The sequence below is a fragment of the Pteropus medius genome, unplaced genomic scaffold, assembly GCF_902729225.1.
Source record: "Pteropus medius unplaced genomic scaffold, Ma_sr-lr_union100, whole genome shotgun sequence".
Lineage (NCBI taxonomy): Eukaryota > Metazoa > Chordata > Mammalia > Chiroptera > Pteropodidae > Pteropus > Pteropus medius.
The window spans coordinates 5,646,461-5,664,252 of NW_024347791.1; the positions used below are offsets into that span (position 1 = coordinate 5,646,461).

Below are 17,792 nucleotides of genomic sequence, written 5' to 3' on the forward strand. Positions count from 1 at the left end.
AGGAGGTGGTGTGGATACAAATGAGGAGGTCAGCGGGCATCAGGCTGTGCAGGCAAAGAGAATGAGCATTACTCAGCAAGAGAAAGGCACGTTTGCCGGGCACCTGTGTGCCAGCCACCACACCCAATTCTTTCTTCTCCATTAGCTCATTCATTGATTCCATACATATTTGTTGAATGCCTACTATGTGCTAGACATTGTTCCAGGTGTTGAATATACGGCAGGGAACAAGACAAAGTCCATGGCCTCATGGAGCTGACATGCAGGTCAGGACAAGGAGGAAAGAGAACAAATCCAGATCAGAGAGGTCCGGTGACTTGGGCAGAGTCACACAGCTGGTGAACCATAAGGGCAGGATTCTGATCCGGGTCTTTCTCATGCTAATGCCAATGTTCTCGTTATCCTGTCTTGCTGCCCTGTGTGTCAGGCTAAAGAGTTTGGACTTTGTCCTGAGGACCACAGGAGATCAATATAGTCTTGGGAGAGGGAGACACAGGGTCAGATGTGTGTTTTAGGAACAAACTGTGGTGACTACATGGAGGGAGGATGGCACTGAGGAGATTGACTAAAGTGCGGTAGTTCTTGCTTTGTAGTTCTCGTAGGCACTGCATTTGTCATGTGCTTACTACCCCCACATCCCATCCTTTTCTCCCCAAGTCTGTTTTCAATACGGTAACTAGAGGGATACTTTTCAAACCCAAGTCTGATTGTGTCACAGCTCTAATTAGAGTTGGCCAATGGCTTCCTGCCTGCCTCAGAATAAAACTCAAGGTCTTATGTCATTTTACAAAGCCCTGCAAGATTTGGTCCTTTGCTAACTCTCTGGCCTCAACTCCTACTGCACTCTCTTTCTACTTCGTTCTACTCACAATGACCTCCTGTTTCAGGAACATGCCCAGGATATTCCTGCCTCAGGGCCTTTGCACTTACTATGCTCTATGCCTAGGAGGTTCTTCTAGATACCCAGATTGTATACTCCCTTGCTTCCTTGGGGCCTTTGCTCAAAAGTCACCTTATCAGAAAGTCGTCTTCTTAACACCCTCATCATTCTCTACCTCCTTAATCTGCTTTATTCTTCCTGCTAGCCTTTCCCTTTCCCTTTCCCTAGCATGTAATACATTTATTTGTCCATGGCCCATTGTCTATCTGTAAACCTAATGAAGACAGGGACTTCGTTTTTTTTTTTTACTTCTGTATCCCAAGTATCTGGACTCACGATGGGTCCATGGTAAGCACTTAGCTAACATGGTTGAATGCATCTGCCCATTCAGGGAATAAAATGTCAAGAAGAGCTCTTTATATCTACCCCCAGCCCTCCCAAAGCCCCCACCAACCTCCATGAAACCCAAAGACTCTTCCACTGCAGCCAATCAGAGACTTTTCCCCACACAACCCCATTCCTGTATGTGACATATTTACTCCCTGGACTTTCTGGTGGTCACTCTTTTCAGGGTGGCACAGTGTTGTTTTCTGCTTCTGGAGTCCTGCCAGTGCTTTTTCCCTGTTGATGGGGAATTTATCACATTTCGGTTTCTTTTCGCGATAATAGAACCTTCCAACGAGTCTCCGCTGTTTTTTCTCCCCTCAGGAAGAAGCTGTCTTATTTTTCAGTATAAAGTTTAGGACAGAGAAAACAAAGCAGATGGAACTGTTGCTCAATGTTCTCTTGCCCCATCCTCATCGCAAGTACACGAAGAAGGGAGAAAAAGAAAGAATGTACCAGGAATGTAAAACTGAAATCTACAAAAAGAGTCGAGAACCGTCAGTAGCAGAGGGTCATCATAGGTCATCTTTCCCGATGATATCACTCCACAGAGAGGCAAAGGCGCCTGCCCGAGGTAGCACCACCAGGTACAGCAGGGGCTAGAAGTGATTGTCCCCATACTACAGTGGATACTTAAACTGATGCTCTTACTGAATATGAGTTTTCTGCTCTCTTAATCACTAACTGGATGAGGAAAATTGAAAGTAAGATCTCAATCTGGGTTATTTCAGTCAAATCTTTGTAATGTCCACTGACTCTATTTATAGTTCTGTTTCCTGATGTCATCTATCGACCCCATGAAAAGGCCTTTTGTATTCTTTTATACACACAAATATCATACCAGCGGGAACGGTATACAATATTAAGAGCCAACATTTGTTGGGTTCTAATAGCCCAGCTTGTGCTGTTCGTCATGCCTTTTCTTTTTTGCCTTCCCATGAGCTCAATTGATCCTCAACAACATTGAACTAGGTGTTATTCATATCCCCATTTTAAAGATGAGGAAACTGAGAAACAGAGAGGAAGTTGCCGGAGATCGCACAGCTGGAGCGTGGTAAAGCCGGGGTTTAAACTCAGCCAGTTTTCATATGGGAGTCTGTGCTCTGAGCCATGGTTGTTATTGTCTCTCTAGCCACTTAGCAGGGGAAGAAACACAGCTTCCTATTTGAATTTGAGTAAAATTTTAGTTTTTATTTGAGGTACCAGTTTCACATTCAAGTAGCTTGGGTGTTCCCAAGAAGTTTGGTGTCCAGTTGCATGCTATAAATTGTGTTTATTGCCCACAGAATGGAAGCTTCAAGAAGATGAGACCATTTCTGTCTTGTCCCAGTGCATCCTCAGCCCCAGGCATGTAGTGGGAAAATAAGAAATACTGTTGAACGAATAAATTGGTTTCTTACTGTTTATGACTGTCGAATAGTCCTCTTTGGTCTCCGATACACGTAATACAGGAAAAAAGTTAAAAAAAAAAACAACAACAAAAAAAACCAAACAAACCCTGGCTCCAAATAACTTGATTTCTCCTTAAATAAGCAATATAAAATGTATTTTTTATATTTGTTAAAAAGAATATAAAAGTGTCAGTTTTGGTTTCAATTATTCAAATGGTTGTTATCATCTTCCATTTTGCTTTTAGTATGTAAATACAGACTTTGTATAAGCTATGTGTATTAGTTAGGGCAGTACTAGCTGCTGCAACAAAACACCCTCTAATTTCAGGGGCTTAACACAACAGAAGTTTATTTCTCACTCATGTACTAGTCCACTGTCCCAGCCAGAGGGTAGCTTTATTCCTCAGGGTGATGCAGGGACTCAGGCTTCTTTTATCTAGTGAGTCTACCATCTTTTGTGGCATTGAAGTTGTCTGCTTCCAGCTGGACAAAGTGGAGAAGGCACACCCAATTTTTTGAAAACCTTGGCCTGGAAGTAGTGAACATCACTTTTGCTCATATTCCATTAGAGACAACTAGTCACCTGGCCAAGCTTGGATGCAAGGGAACCTGGGAAATATACCCACAGCTGAGCAGCTGTCCATCAGCTCCCCTATGGAAGGAGAAGCATGAATGGTGGGCAGCTACCAATCTTCTGTCGCAGTGAAGGATAAGCACCTTCTTAGGCTGCTCTTTAATGTAAGATGTCTATCAGACAACATACTTAAGTTAGAAGCGTCACAGTCTTAGGTAACTTTCCAAAACTTCATCTGGAAAAATGGAAGGCTAGTGTCAACCAAAGCACAGGCATTCATTGATGTAAGCTACAATGTCAGGCAGCTTGAAATAGGGGTCAGAGTGAGAACTTAGAGATTTGGGTTCAAATTCTGATTTAGACAGTTCCTAGCTGCCTGATCACAAGCAACTTCTTTGACACTCAGTGTTAGCAGCCAAATGGGGATCACAACATCCACCTTGCAGTTTCATGATGATTAGAGGTAATACATACAAACGTTCTGGCAGAAAGTCGTAGATAAATAACTGGTATTACTATGTTTCCTAAATCGAGATTTGTCAAGAAAGCAAATATACATTCTTTTTTTTTATATAGCTCTGCAATAGAAAGTACAATAAAGAATAAGTAACGAGCCTTACGTAAATATAAGTTGTAAGGCAGTGTCCATATCATGCTTGCAACTGTAGATGCTACAACATCTGTCCTGTATCCCGACCGAAGCCAGAAATCAGAGTCTAATCAAGCTGTCTGATTAAATTGCTTGTAATCATCTGAATGCTAGTAGGATCCATGGAAGATAAAAATTAAGTAAATGTTGTTATAACTGGTTTATTGAGTGTATATTTTATATCCCTTAATCCTTACACCAACCCCATGAGACATATTATGGTCACCACCACCAATACCACCTATGTTATTACCATTACCATGTTGTAGGTGTGAGAACTGAGACACGGAGAAGAAAAGGAATTGTCCAAGATGGCCAGTTACTAATGGTGGAACGTGAATTTGAACCCAGGCAGTCTGACTTCAGAATGCAAGTTCTAAATCAAGAAGTCTGGGATCTTGTTGGAGGAAATGCTTTATCTATAAAAAACACTTGAATATGATGTATGATAACATTGTGCTGAAGTGTGGTTCAAATTATAAATGCTATAGGAATTCGGTCTGGAGAGGAACTCGCAGTGCTTGGGCATGGCTGCGTGCCAGGCATTGTACTGGGTGTTCCCATCCTTCCCATTTAAGGAGAGGCAGCACAGCGTATGTGGAAGACTTAGAGCACCAGCTTTGGGACTGGACAGGTAGGGTTTAAATCCAGGTACTGCTATTTACAACTTATGTAATCTCAGGCAAATTACTTAACCTTTCTAATATGGTCTTCTCAGTTGAAAATAGGGGTTATAGCAACCACTTTACAGTAGAGGGTTTACTGTCCTAAAAGGCTACCAGCCTATGGTAGGTGCTAGTCATTCAACAAATACTGATTAAAACCCTGGCATTCGGGAGCAACACTATTAGCCAGAATAAGCTAGGCTATGTTGCTGTGACAAACAATCCCCCAAATGTCATTGGTTTAACACCACACAAGTTTAATATTTGCTTACACTACTTTTCCAATGCAGGCTAGCTGGGAGTGCTCTGCCATCTTTACAGAGACCCAGGCTGGCTGGAGGAGGCTCTATTTCTGTACTTCCATGGTTGTCAAGATAAGATTGCCAAGACTATTTTTTCAGAATTGTCAGGGCATGGGTTCTACCCATTGACTCTTAAGTTTCTAAAAAGCAATGCATATCACTTTTGCTCTTATTCCATTGGTCTAAGCAAGTCGTATGGCACATCTAATTTCAAGAGGATGACGTAGTGAATTCCTATGACATCTCTGGGGAGGGAAAGAACCAGAAAATATCCGGTGAGCAATTTTAATTACCACTACAGACACAAATGTGTTTACCTGTAAAACAGATCCACTTATCCATATTTTAAGAAGAGTAAACCAAAGCTCTGAGAGGTTGTCATTTGACCAAGGTCATATAGCCTGTCCACCCGGGAGCCAGGCTCAACCCGCATATTACTCACTCTCTTTACTCTACATGCACCATGTCTACAAACTTTGTATAAATGCAGAATACAGTTTCGGGATGGGAGGAGGGAGGCACTGCAAGTGTGGAGGACAGAATAGGAGTTGAATAAACATGGCCTCTGTGTCTCTATTATGCAATAACTAGTGTGTTCCTGGGGAAGGCAGGAAGGGGTAGAGGGGTTTATGTCAAGTCGCAGTAGAAGAGAAGTTTGGACAGATAAGAATATCAAGCACTGGAGTGTGGCAGAGGGACAGGCATGGAGGATGTGATGACTGCAGTGTTTATTAGGCCATTACTCTGGCAGCAGGGAGGGGGCTTACTGGGAGGACATGCCCTTGCAGGAGTCCAGGGTAAGGTGATAGGGACAGACAGGAGTGAAGACAGCAGGAATGCAGAAGGGGTGAACCTGAGAGCTGCAGAGGAAGGTGGAGCCGGGTTCACTAGTGAAAAAGTAAAGAACCATCAGGCAATGTGCAGAAAGCACCAGACAGTCTTCATACCTCACCCTTCTTATCCCCGTAGGCTGCACCATTTATATATATTAAAAAAACATTTCCCTAAGGCCTCTTTTTCTCTTCCCTTTTTCCTCATTTTTCCTTGCTGCTTCTTAGGAAAAGGGGTGGGGGACAGCCTGGCTGCGGTCTGAGGCCCTCGCTACCTGACCCTCAGCTTGTGGAGTGCAGTCTGTTACCATCCCCAGGGTCTAGCTCTTTTAAAGGACCCCCCCCCCTTCAAGGCCCAAGGGGCCAAGAGGCCTGCAAGTTGCCTCCTGCTGAGCAGCCCCCGAGGCCCCGGGACTTGCTCTGTCCGAGGTCCCTGGCATGCCCACCTCCTACGGCAGACTTGGCAGGCAGGGTGGGCGCCCAGTTCCGTCCTGGTGCCTCTAGCGCCCCATCTCTTCCACACCCCCCTCTCCTCCTCTCCCAGACGGCTGCCCGGGCCAGAGCCCTGGATAGAGACGGAGGGCCGGTAGTCTGGCGGCGGGCCCCAGATTCAGCCTCCAGTCCTCCCTTCATGCTTTCTTCGGGGAGGGCGCGGGGCCCGGGTGTAAGCGCCCTTCTTGGGGTTCTCCGCTGCGCGCAGCTGCCCCAGGCTGGTAGCCCTCCCCCAGCTGGAGGCGGGGGTGCTGGCCCTGGCGGGGCGGGAGGGGTGCGCATGCGGCGGGAGGGGGGCCGTGACTCACCGCCTGTAACCCAACACCCGCCCTGCCTCCCCTCCCCCAGCTCCGGCCTGGAGGCCGCGGCGACACCCAAAAGAATGAAGGGGCGTCCGGGCCCGTGGCGCCCCTGGCCGGATCGCGAGAGGGCCTCGGCGGCCCCCGGCTCGCACCGCTCTCGCTTGGCCGGCCCCGGGGCTCCGCGAGCCGCCGCCGCCGCCGCCGCCCGGGCGCGAGCAGAAGCGGGGGCCCAGCGGCCGGAGCAGGAGGCGGCGGCGGCGGCGGCGGCGGCGGCAAAGGGCCCGGGGTAGCTGTGGTAGGCGAGCCCGGGGAGGAGGCGCCGGGGCTTGGAAACCCCGGTCGCCGTCCCAGCCAAGCGAGGACAAAGCCTCCTGGCCGGCGCTGCGGCCTACACCGCGCGGGACAAAGGGCGAGTCGCGACACGCACCCATCCCCCTCCCAGCTCCAGGTGGCCCCGGGCCCCGGGTGGCGGCCAGGAGGTGGGGGAAGCCCCGACCGCGCCGCCCCTCGCTCCCCCTCCCCCGGGGCCCGGCGAGCGCGCCGCCCCGCCCCCGACCAGTCTGCCCGTCCTCCGGGGGAGGGGTCGGGGGGCGCGGCGCCCACATAACACTCCCCCTCTTGCGCTCGGAGCCACCCCTCTCCCCTCCCTCCTGCAGACACTACCGCCTCCCCTGCCACCGCCGCCACCTCGCCCGACACTCCGCAGCGCGCCGCGGTTGGTGGGCGGTGCGCGGACAGTGCGCGCCGGGGGCGCCAGATGTGCAGTCCCCGCCGCCGCCAGTGACCCAGCCGCAGCCCGAGCGGGATCCGGCAGCTTCCCCAATGCTGCGGGGGCGACCTTGAGCGCACCCCGGCTTCCCTCGGCGGGCACCCCGACACCCCGAGCACTGTGCCCGGTCCTGCCCTCTCCAGCCCGGCTCGCCCCGCGTTTGGACATGGAGGGGGCCGCTGCGCCCGCGGCCCGGGATGGCCCCAACTTGGGGCCAGGGGCGCCCGGCTCTCCCTCGGAGGCGGTGGCGGGGGCGACTGCAGCCCCGGCGGCGGCGGCGGCGGCGGTGGCGGCGGCGGCGGCCCCGGAGCCCAGGAAGCCGCACGGGGTGAAGCGGCATCACCATAAGCACAACTTGAAGCACCGCTATGAGCTGCAGGAGACCCTGGGCAAAGGCACCTATGGCAAAGTCAAGAGGGCCACCGAGAGGTTTTCAGGCCGAGTGGTGAGTGCGGGGACACTCCGGGGGGTGGGGTGGGGCGAGTTTGGCTGGACTCTGCCGGGGCCGAGCGCGCGTGGGGCGGGGGTCTTGGGCGCTGAGGCTCTCTGGTCCGAGAGAACCCCCAGACAGACTCCTCACTCTCCCCCTAGCTCCCCGTGACTCAGGCGTGTTTCTCTCCCGAAACACTTGTTACATCCTGTCTGCGCATATTTTAGGGGTTTTTATCCCAGCAGCAAAGTAGTGTTTATGATTTGCAAACACTTTGCAACGTTGGGACCGTCGGGGTCTCCCTGGCGGGCATGCATTCAGACCATGCCCTGGAATGCCTTATGGCTCTAACTCCAAACAGACCCACGTCTTCAGATCAGAGCTGGTCCACCAAGTCCTGTGTCCTGTAAATGAATGCGATCTCTCCCCACCCCTTCCCCCTCCCCCCCCTCTCTGCATCTTCTCACTCTTACTCCCCATCACCCTGATGCTGCTTTCGTTGTAAGGGAGGTCGGACTCCTGCCTGTTTTTCAGAGAAAGTTAGGGAGCAAAAGTAAAGGCTGCTGCATGCCTGAGTGTTGTGACAGTTTGCGTCTGGCTTCTGGGAGGACTGAAATAAATGCCCAGGGCATGGGTAGCCACACAGATGCTGAATTGCAACAGACTCAATTAATTTCGGGTCCTGGCTGCAGGGCTTCTAAATTGCTTTAGGGATCTGGCCCAGCCATCCCACTCTTTGTGACAGCTGAAACCCTGCCAGGATCCCTGGACCATTTGCAAAGCCCCAAGAAGTGCCCCGAGTGCCTTTGGGTCTCTGGGTTGTCCCCAACTTGGTTCGTTGTCATTTTCCTTTCTGCAGAACAGGCCCCTGAAATCCACACTGCTTGTGGCTAGAGGGCTGGGTTCAAAGTGACTGACTATTGCAGAAAGATTTTGTGTGGTGTGTGGCAGAAAATTAACACGGTTCTTTGATTTGAAGCATATCAGATGTATTTGAATAGATTTTGGGCCAAAGGCAGGAACTAATTATGGGGCATTTTATGTGCACTTTTGGGGATGTTGCTTATAAACTTAACAAATGACCATAGGGAAAAAGCAAAATGAATTGTTGAATGAAGTGGTAGGTTGACATTGGTGTTTTTCTTTCATATTTGTGCAGACAGTCCTGTGGAAAAAATGGGGCACCAATCAAAAAGTTCAGCCCTCCCCCCAATTCTTAAATATTCGGATACCTGGATAACTCCTTTATTCTAAGCGTCACTGTTTGAGTTGATACAACTTTATTCTATAGCCTTTTTAAAAAGTGTTATACATTAATTAAAAATCAGAGACGTGCATTATATTTTTAAGCTGGCTCCAGTAAACACATTCTATACAGCAAGCAAGTAGTTGAGAATTTGCTCTGGGCAGGTGCCATTTTTTGTAGGTTGAAAAATTTAAAGATGGGGTGGTTGTAAAAATGTCCTTGGAGGAACGCACTTTCAGGTTTGTGGAAAAAGAGGCTGAGAAACATGCACTTCATTCATGCTTTTCTTCTGAGGTGATATTCCCCAGGCTGGATGTTGAATAAGCAGAAACTAAGCTTAGCTCCTTGCTCATGTTGTCTTAATAACTGTTGAAGAATCGCGCTGGGAAGTTGGAAAGTGGAATAATGAAAAACAGACGCGGCTGGAGCTGCAGGTTGAGGATGTGAGCTTGTGAGGGGTTGAGTGGTAAGGGCGTGTCTGGGATCTGTGAGGGGACACAGAAGTCTGAATGCTGGGGAGCTGCCACAAACTGAAAGAATGAAACCTTGTCTTATGGCAGACACCTTTACGAGCTTCACGGGGGCTTCCGGTCAGGCATTCGTCTTGCCGTCTGATCCACGGAGTATGTTAGAGTGAAAGGAATTGCATCAGTAAGCGGAGCCTGCCTTTCTCTTTCAGTGGGTGTCTCCCTTTATTTGCAGAAACCCTGAACATTCCGTTGGGATTTAGTCGAATGGCCACTAGGGGGCACCCTGAGAACGGGAGAGGCTCATTTCTCAGCTGTTAAGACTTGAGTCCTGTTATTGTCCAGCCCTAGTTCAGTTTCCCATTGTGCTATTAATTTCAGCTCAATCTCTTGTTTTACTCAAAAATTATGCAACGATTTTTGAATCTGGTAGCATATCCAGGCCCCCAAATTGGCAAGCCCCAAACTGCTTTCTACTAGATAGATAAGATTAGAACGTTAGCAAAATCATCTGGTGAAAACCTTGCATTAAATAGATGGGAAAACTGAACTTTGGTGAAGGGAAGGCCTCCTTGGCCTTGAGTCCTCCCCCTGCTGAGCACACTGCTCACAGATGGTGTAAGAACGTAAGTGAGAAACAGGAATTGTCAGGTGGAAAATTCCCTGTGCCTGGCTGAACAGAAAAGGAAACAAAAATTTAAAAAAATTGGTCAGCAAGTTGTTCTTGTTCATACAGTGCTTGGTGACTCAATCTGTCAAGAGCAGCAAGAAATTTTCATTTAAAGAATGAACTGGGAGTTTTCTTCCAAGGATGCACTAAACAGCCACAATGTGCTTTTGAAGTGCTGTTGAGAATTGAGAGAGCACTGTCTCAATTCTGAGTTTTCGAGCTTCAAGGAGAATTCTGCAGTGATGTTTTATTTTCATCTGTAGCCAGACCTTTTAGAGCACGTCACAAGGAGAGCAGTATCTTTAAGCTGCTGTGCCAATGTGAGTGGCTGAAGTCGGGTGCTGGATGTCAGGCTACACGAGATGCTGTGACGGCCGCACTCCTGAGACAGAGAAGTGTTTAAAAACGAGAATATTATGGCTTTTAATTGCACGTCCTGAAAGGCCTTCAAACAAAAAGCCGCACAGCATCATATTTTGTGTTGCATGAAAGGCAGTTGCAAAGAGTTGCAGCATCAGGAAGTTGGACTCAGCTGGTCTAAACCTCTTCCTCATCAGGCGAGGATCCTCCTCTCTCCAGTCCCAAATGTCGTCTTGTGACCACCGCCTGAGCATGTCCACGAGACAAAGACTCAAAGTGGCTTCTTCCAGAGAGGAACAATCCCAACGATAGGGCACTCTTGCAGAAGGTTTAAGAGCCCTGACTTACATTCAAAACCCCTAGCTTTTGTGACTTTGCGTGAGCTATGTAACTTTTTGAAACCTCAGCTTTCTCATCTGTAAGATGGGCTACTAATAGTACCAACTTTATAGACTTGTTGTGAGAGTTGAATAAAATAATATATAGAAAGCCTCAAAAGGGGAAATTAGACAACTTTAGTTCCCAATTTTAGATTTTTTTCTACGTCTCCCTTGGATTTTCATTTAGATTTTAAGAATATGATGCATGGGACAGTCAGCCTTGTATCATTCAGAGAGAGGCAGGAGGAATAATCAACTTTTCAGGTTAATTAGGGAGGTGTTCCTATAGGAAGCCAAGACAGCCAAATAGGCTCCAAACGTATCTCTACAGCCTTGAATTTAGGCTTTGTTTATTGTACAGCTCTTGTTTTGCTACAGTTTTGGGCAAGGCTGTTGAGTGAGCCCCTTTGTCATAACACAGCATGCATTTTCTTTGAGCCAAACTCCCTGGACCTTCAGGCTGCACAAAGTATTGCTGAAAAAAAAAAGCAAAACCCAAAACAAACAACATTTTGGGGAGAGGGGTCATGTGATCACCTCACTACCAAGAGCCAAGTTCAACTCTCCTGCTACACCAGGTTCTCTCTTGTGAGCGGTATGTGGTGTGGCCTGGTATGAGCAGGAAGCAAGGTCTCTAGGAAGGAATGGCAGGATAGGTGGGCAAAGTGTGCCCCCAGGTGCAGAGCTCTCGTGTGAGTGATGGGGCATCCTTACCTAGCAAAGGAACCGATTTGACTCAAAATGGTGTTTTAGGCACTGGCTCAATTATTCATAACCTGGTGCTGGAAAAATGCAGATAAGGAGGGCAAATTAGTAAACTGGTCTGCTGAGCCAGGTGGCTGTCATCTGCATGGTGGCCGAGGTGCCACGTTGCAGGTAGACCCAAACCCAGTTTCAGGGAGTAAGGGACCTCGGCAAACTTGTAGTCTAAACTTCACATCCTTCAGGTGGGAAAAGTAAGGCACAGAAGTGTTAAGTGACGTTTGAGAGGTTGCACAGCTGGTAAGTGATTGAGCTGGGTCTAAGGAACAATTCTTGGTTTGGTATCTTTCCATCACTCATTTAATCTTTACTAGAGCAAGACATGATCCTCACTCTTAAAGAGTTTATAATCTAGGAGCAAAGATGAAATGTACTTACAAATATTGAACTAATTCTGCTCAGTCCAACCAAGATTTATTACCGTCTGCCATATGCTTCTCACCACGTGAAGTGCTGGGACATAAACAAGGAACTTACTGTCTGGTGGAAGAGACAGAGTGAGCAGTTGCTAGGCCATGGGTTCCTCTTCTATAGAGGACTCGATGATTTCAGGTGGCTTCTGAGTTGGACTGTAGCTCATTGAAGCTGAGTTCATTACATTGAGTTTGATCCTGGACCAAGAACACATCCTCTCCCTGTATTAGCGCTGCTGCTATTATTACTACCAGCTGATATTTTTGAGAGCCTGGGATGTGTCACGCTGTGCTAAGTGCTTTACACTATCTTTAATCCTTTCAACATACCTAAGAGGTGTGCACTCTAGTTAGACCCACTTAATGGATGGGGAAAGTACTGCTTAGGGAGGTTGAGTAACTCGCCCGGGGTCATACAGCTAGATAGTGTCAAAAGTGTTTATTCCGTTGCTGTTAGTGGAATGGAGAACCTTCCTAAGGTTGCCCAGCTGGTCACCTCTGGATTTGGGTGTGGCACTCCCTCATGGTGCCAGTAGACCAGCTGTAGTGGGATTCTTTTCTTGCGGGGTTCCTCATTGTTGTTCAGGAAGAGGCTATACAGAATGGCCATGGCCCACTGTGGGATTAGGGCGGCAAGTGCTGTTGAAGATGATCTTAAATTGAGTTTCCAGAAGACTGAAATACGGGACATTTCAGGGCATCGCCCCAGGGCAGATTCTGGAGTGAGTAGACAGACTGCTTGTAATGCAGGGTTTGTGCTGGGAGGCCAGATGGGTGAGATAGGATGGGGGTAATATAATAACATATAATAATAATGACAACAACAACAACAGCAAGTACTTCTCGAATGCTTATAACATGCCAGGGACATATTAACCAATTTAATCCTTCTAACAATTCTCTAATCATTTCATTTTCAGATGAAGAAACTGAGTCACAGAGAGGTTCACTAGTCTTCCCAAGGTCGCCCGCAGAAGCAGAGCCAGGGTTTGGACCTAGGCAATGAGACTGCAGAGACCTGGACTTATCTCCCTTGCTCTAGGGGGTGGGGCTGGGTTGTGATCACAGTGGGCCTCTGAGCCCATCAGCCTGGCGGGCTGGCCTGGAGCAGGGAGGCCAGCCCAGAGGTTTTCACAAGAGTCGGGATATGAGAAGACTTGAGAAGATAAGGGTCAAAACTGTGCTGGGAGAGAGAGAGAGACATGTCTTCTTCTGGCAAACTGTCTGCTTGCTGGGCCATGAGTTAGTTTAATGAGGCAGGTCAGAGATCTCTCTGCACCTGGGCGCACACTGAGTTCTTTGTTGCTTGGGCAGCATCAGATTCTAGAATCCCTAGGGGGCCTTGGGAGGTCAGCCAGTTCACTTCTTTGCTCCTAGACAGAAAATGCACCCTCACCACATGCCAGGTCTTTGTGGTGTTGCTTCCCCTTGGGAAGCAGCGAGAAATCGGGGTCAAGTCAGGTGTCGTGTCTGTTCTGTTGTTAAGCCCTGTCTAATCATCTTAAACCTACTGTTCATGCCTAGCATAGGGCCATGCACATAGTAGGTGCTCAACCAAGGCTTGTAGGATGGACCAGAAGTGAATATGTTGAGCAAGGGAATGTTTTAGGAGGTGTAAAGGCTGTAGGCCATTGTCTCTGACCTCAAGGAGTTTTTTGATTTGTTGGGAACAAAAGACAGTGATTGGAAATGAATGGCAGGTTACGTAGCAAAGCCTGCAGAGCCCGGCAGGACCCTCCCCTGCACAAATTCCCTTTCTGTTCCATGTGCTCATGCACTCGTTAGGGAGAGAAAGAGAGAGAGAGACGTCTATCCAGGCCTTGTCAGCTTCCTGGCCGTGGCTTTCTGTCCTCAGTGGCTCCGGAGTCAGACAGCATCAGTCTCATTTGTCTTTCCCACATGAAAGTCCTGGAGCATCTGTAAGTTATGATTTGTGAAGTATCTGCTTTAAAGCAGAACGCATTTATCATCGCGCTGGCCCAGACGACCCTGTACAGCGCAGGAATGAGAGGATCCCAGGCCCCAGCAGAGGGAGGGGCCGGGCCAGATGACCCACCCATGCGTGGAGTCTGGCTGTATTGATAAAATTCTCTGGAAACAGCCCAGGAGCAGCCAGATGTTGACTTCACAGCGAGGCTCTTTGGTAAACTTTAAGCCAGGGTTGGGCGATTTCACTCCTGGGTTTGCCTGGCAGAAACGCAAGCACGTGTCCACTTAGAAACTTGCACACAAATGTTCATAGCAGTATTCTTCGTAAGAGTCCCAAAGGAGAAGTTAACCCAAATGTCCATCAGCTGATGAATGGATAAAATATGGTATGTTCATTTTATTTAGAGGATATTATTTATGATCAATTCCATTATATTATTGCTGGAATATTTCTGGAACATTATTCAGGAATAAAAAAGAAATGGAGCACTGGTCCAATGCTACAACATGGATGAACCTTGAAAACAGGCTAAGTGGAAGAAGGCAATCACGAAGCTCATATTTATTTAATGGACGATTCCAGCTCTATGAAATGTCCTAAATAGGCAAATCCATGGGGCTGGGTAAATGGGGGAATGGCTGCTAATGGCTATGGGGTTTCTTTTAGGGGATTAAAGTGTTGGGAAATTGGTCATGATGATGATTGCAGAACTCTGTGAATATACTAACAATTGACTTATACATTTTATTTTTTTTATTTTTCCCCCTCTTTAATTTCCCCCCATCCCCACCTCTGATCTATGGACGTTGCCATCTCCCCTTAAGAACTGGATCTCTGAAGGCGGGGTGTCTCCTCCCATGTGCTCCCAGCGTGCACACTGGGCCTGGTGCCCCCGGGGTATGGCTCCACCTGGGGTGCGAACCCAGGACCTTCTGTGTGTAAAGCAGACGTGCTAACCACTACACTATGGAGCCACCCCTGACTTATATGTTTTAAACGTGTGAATTGATATGTGACTCAGATCTCAAAAAAGCTGCTATAAAAACAACCGTGGCTCAGGGAGGTAGGGGTGGGGATAGACGCCCCTCTCTGTCCAGACCCCAAGATCCCAACCTGCAGGTTCACAGACGCCGGCGCTCATTTTGTATAAGAAGCGGAAAGCATTGGCCTGGGTCCACACTCCATCCCACCCTCACAGTTGTGTGACCTTGAGCTAGTCACCAATCTCCTTCAAACCTCTATTTTCTCGCCTGGAGCTCATACTAGTTCTCATTTTATGGATGGTTGAGAGGATTCCAGTGCTCTAGCTAAGTGCACCTGGCACGATAGTAGGTGTGTGATAAATGCAGCCAAGGCCATTGCTGGTCTAAAAGGCACATTCGTATGAACTAGAAAAAAGCCTTTCTCTAGGTGGATGAATTTGAAAAATCTCTTCTCCCGGCCTGAACCCCCCCGCCCCCACCCATAGACTCCAGACCGGTGGCTCTGCGAGAGGAGCGTGGGCTGGATGCCGTTCTCTTGCCCGCTCTCCTGGGTGCCTGGTGTGTGTGTGACATGCACATCCCCATTTTGCAGTCCTGGTGCTGGCTTTCCTCGCTGTTCCTTTTGGCCACCACTCGTCACGGCTCTGTAACTGAAGGTTCCCCATAATGACACCACACACCTTGGGGATTGGCACCCTTCTTTCCCTTTCTGTCTGGCCGGACACCGGATGTGTTTAATGAGTGCCCCAGACTGTGGGAAATTTCAGAGAATCCGAGGAGTCCTGCCATCAAGATGTAGTCGGGGTGTGTAATTAACTCGTGTGGCGTAATCTGAGAACAATGCAAGGTCCAGAGGAAGAAATCACGGTTGTGGGATCAGACAGACTTGGGTTCAAATTCCTCCCTGCTACTCGGCAGCTAGATGATCTGGGCTGCTGAACTTCTGTTTGCTCACCTAGAAAATGCAGCTTCCAAGTGGGATTGCGATGAGAAGCAGGGCTCGGAAGTTCCCGCACAGAGCCTGGTGCATCGTGGGCTCTTGAAAACCAGAGCTGGTGTTTTTACTTTGGTGAGAAGCAACAGCATCGAGTACCTGGCGACCTTCTCACCTTGGTTCATGGCTCTCCCTGCTGAAAATCCTCTCATGGATTGCCAGGGGACTAAACTCTGAACTTGCCATATCCTTCAAAGCTCCTGCCTGCTTGTCTGAACTCCCAGTCCCTAATTCCTCTGTCCTGGCCCTGTCCGTTCCCTTCGGAGTGCGTAAACCATGTGGGTTTGATGATTCGTCTGCAGACACCGTCCCCTCCATCCCCCATGAGAAGGGAAGCAGAGGCACTGTCTGTCGTGCTCAGCCTTGCGTCCTGACCTGGAGCCTGGTGCCAGGCATACAGTAGGTGCTCAGTAAGCGTGAATGAATGAGTGAACCAATGAATGAACAACTACATAAAGAGAGCACCAGCAATCCTGAGAAGGGGGAGCTCTGTGAAGATGGGAGGCAACAGGGAAGGCCCCTTGAGGGCCCTGTCCTCCTTCTTTCCTGGGTCACCCCTGTCCTCACCACCGTGAGAACATCTTTGGAGAGGCCAGCATTTCCAGGTGCCTCTTGATTGCACCGTGGGTCCGGAGAGGAGGCAAGAACCTGTTCCCCACCTTTGGAGGCTGCTCCCCACAGTTTTGTGGCCCCCTTGGCTTGCTCTCACACTTCCTCAAGCCTCCAGCGCCCCCATCTGAGAAAAATCCGAGAAAGCCTGGTGATCAGCTCCGCAGAGTAGGCAAGCCTTTCGAAGCCAAAATGCATTTGCTTTGCGAGGCTTTCAAAACATTTTATCCCTGGGTTGTAAATCAAGTACTTAAAGAATTGTAAACTGGCTGGAGTGCAGGAGGTAATGTATGTCTGGAAGAAACACCACCATGATTTGCCCTTTAAACTTGAGGAAAGAATTCCACTCGTTTACTTTCATTAGAGATATCGAGAGGCAGCTTAGGTTTCTCGGGGAAGGTGACAAGAGGCCTCTGTGGCAGGTTTGCCTCCTCCCCTGGGAGAGGAGGGGACTGGTGGTGTTCAAGTGGCTCAAGCTCCACCTGAATCTATTTAGCCCAAGGGCAATTTCCTAGTTTTTTTTTTTTAATTTAATTTTTATTTTTTTATTTTTAAAACGAGAGCTGCTTCTCTTAGTATTTCCTAAAGGCCCATTCCCTCCCCATTTCCTCCAGCTGTGTGTCAAGCTCCTCATATACTTGTGGCTCAGAAGCCACTAAGGCAGCTGATTACAGCAGATTAGACAAAATCCTTGCTGGCCAGAGTCACTTCACAGATGGAGGACACTCAACCCATGATCTTCTGCAGGGTGGTGGGAAGGGAAGGGGGCCATCCAGCCAAGGAATGTAAGAGGGGGCTGGAAGGGAAAGGGGGCGGTTCTGAGCGCAGCCCCTGGACAGGCTGCCTGGGTGTGAGAGTCCCCGCCAACCTCCTGCGTGACTTCCCGCCGGGCCGCTTGCCCCAGTCTCTTCGTCTGTGAAATGGGAGTGGCTGCGAGGATAAATGAGCTGTATGTAGGGTTCTCAGCAAGCATGTGGCCCTTGCTGAACGTCCTGTATGTGTTATTCTTGGAAGGGGCTCTCTGGGGAAGGCAGGACTGGGTCTTGGTCGTCTGTCTCTCGGCAGCCTGGGCACAGGGCATCACCCACAGTAGGTGCCCCGATGTGGAACTCCCTTTCTTCACCTGTAAATTGAGGGGCTGAGACAAAATGATATCCAGAATCCCTGCCAGCTCGGGGAGAGAATCCTGGGATTCGCTGAAAGTTCAGAATTGGTGAGGTGGCGACTTCATTTCCTGTGGTCGGTTTTTGGCAGAAGGGCTCCTTTGTTGGGGGGAAGGGGAAGTGTGTTCAGCTCTCAAAACCCTTTTG

General features: G+C 48.9%; 1 protein-coding gene across 4 annotated transcripts in view; it reads left to right on the forward strand.

Moving 5' to 3' along the window:
* Positions 1-6,733: 6,733 nt before the first annotated feature.
* Positions 6,734-17,792, forward strand: part of NUAK1 (NUAK family kinase 1) — a 70,967-nt gene continuing 59,908 nt past the window's right edge. The window contains exon 1 of one of the 4 annotated variants that reach the window (XM_039877886.1): positions 6,734-7,683. In XM_039877886.1, the coding sequence (XP_039733820.1) occupies positions 7,405-7,683 (279 nt within the window). In that variant the 5' untranslated portion in view covers positions 6,734-7,404. The remainder of the gene's footprint in view (positions 7,684-17,792) is intronic. The other 3 variants (XM_039877887.1, XM_039877888.1, XM_039877889.1) reach the window with 3 other exon arrangements.